We start from the raw sequence: 1,476 nt of genomic DNA, 5'->3' as shown, positions 1-1,476 counted from the left end.
TGTCCTTTCTATTTCATCCTGGGTACGTTCTTTAAAACACAAACATAAATCACAATCTTATCCTACCCATTTGTGTTTGTACAACATCCTATTCAGTTTTCAAGAGACAAGAACTCTGCCTTCCAAAAATACAGCCTAAAAACAAACATGGACTGGGTGGGGGTTAGGGGAGAGGAGGTGTGTGTAAGAATGTGTGTAAGAATTCCATACACTTTGTGAAGCTCCCCCATATATTCAGGGGTACAAGACCTGGGAGTCAGGATACCATGCTGAGACACTGTAAAGCACAGGTCATCGTGAGGCCTTGGTAGAACAGAAGGTTACATGCTGGGCTGTTCAACACAAGCTCAGCAGTTTGAAGGCCACGAGCTGCTTTATAAGAGAAAAATGAGGCTGTCTGTTCCTGTACAACAGTGGTTCTCAACCTGTGGGTCGTGACCCCTTTGGGGGGGTCGACCCTTTCACAGGGGTCACCTGATTAACAACAGTAGCAAAATGAGTTATGAAGTAGCAACGAAAATAACTTTATAGTTGGGGGCACCACCACGTCTTAAAGGGTGGCGGCATGAGGAAGGTTGAGAACCGCTGCCGTAGAGTTTATAACCTTGAACATCCTAGGGAGCAATTCTGCTGTCCTGCAGGCTGTGACGAGCTAGAAGGGAGTAGATGGCGGGGCTGCTGGTTTGGTGATGTACTTGGGTTACACCCATTGTGCTGCAAACTCCAAGGCCAGCAGTCTGAACCCACTGGCTCATCCCCAGGGAAAAATGAGGGGGTCTGCTGCTATCAAGACTGACAGCCTCAGAAACCCAAAGGGCTGGTTCTACTTTGTCCGACTGTGGCACATTGACTCAGATGTCCTTATGAGGGGCTTCAAAATACTTTGTGGAAAGATGGAATTAAAAGAGCGAGAGTCCTTCATATATGTAAACCCCACACCGCAAAATATGAGTGTGCGTACATATAGTGGAATCTGTGAAGGCAGAAACCTGCCAAAGAAGGTAAATGCAAACAGCTCCCAGTAAAATGAGTGCTAGAAAGTGGTAGGGCTGCACCATCAAAGGCAGAGCATTTGCAAGACTCAGAGGAACAAGGCAGCTCCATCAAGTCACAGCTCTCAAAGGTTTCAGTGTGCACACACACACACACACACTCCTATGTATGTGTGGATTGTGTGTAAACATGACAGTGACACAGCACACGGATCACTGTAGTTGAAAAACAAGTACAGAAATGCCTTGCGTGAAGTAACGTTTTGAATAGTCACATACTTTTCATCGGCTTTATCTCCAGTTACAACTGGCTAGCAGAAGAGTACTGGACATGAAAAGTGTAATCAAAATACATGGAAGAAAAGACTTCAACTTTGCTTTTTTGTTTCTAGTCATTTTGAACTGGAACTGGGACAAGATGGACCTGCTAACCTGGGCTGTGGAATGCTATGAGGTCAGGGTTCTGTGGGAGCAGAGTGTAAGA

At 45.7% G+C, this 1,476-nt stretch overlaps 1 protein-coding gene across 1 annotated transcript in view; it reads right to left on the bottom strand.

The window, feature by feature from the left end:
• MARF1 (meiosis regulator and mRNA stability factor 1) overlaps nt 1-1,476 on the bottom strand; it is a 47,203-nt gene that overhangs the window by 14,966 nt on the left and 30,761 nt on the right. Inside the window, exon 19 of the mRNA XM_045286012.1 lies at nt 5-29. Coding sequence (XP_045141947.1) covers nt 5-29 — 25 coding nt within the window. The remainder of the gene's footprint in view (nt 1-4; nt 30-1,476) is intronic.

This window comes from Echinops telfairi, unplaced genomic scaffold (assembly GCF_000313985.2).
Source record: "Echinops telfairi isolate 266 unplaced genomic scaffold, ASM31398v2 ScPeMD7_5;HRSCAF=22, whole genome shotgun sequence".
NCBI classification, from domain to species: Eukaryota; Metazoa; Chordata; class Mammalia; order Afrosoricida; family Tenrecidae; genus Echinops; species Echinops telfairi.
Note: the sequence above shows the minus strand (reverse complement) of the source record. Positions and strands in the feature narration are given on the sequence as shown.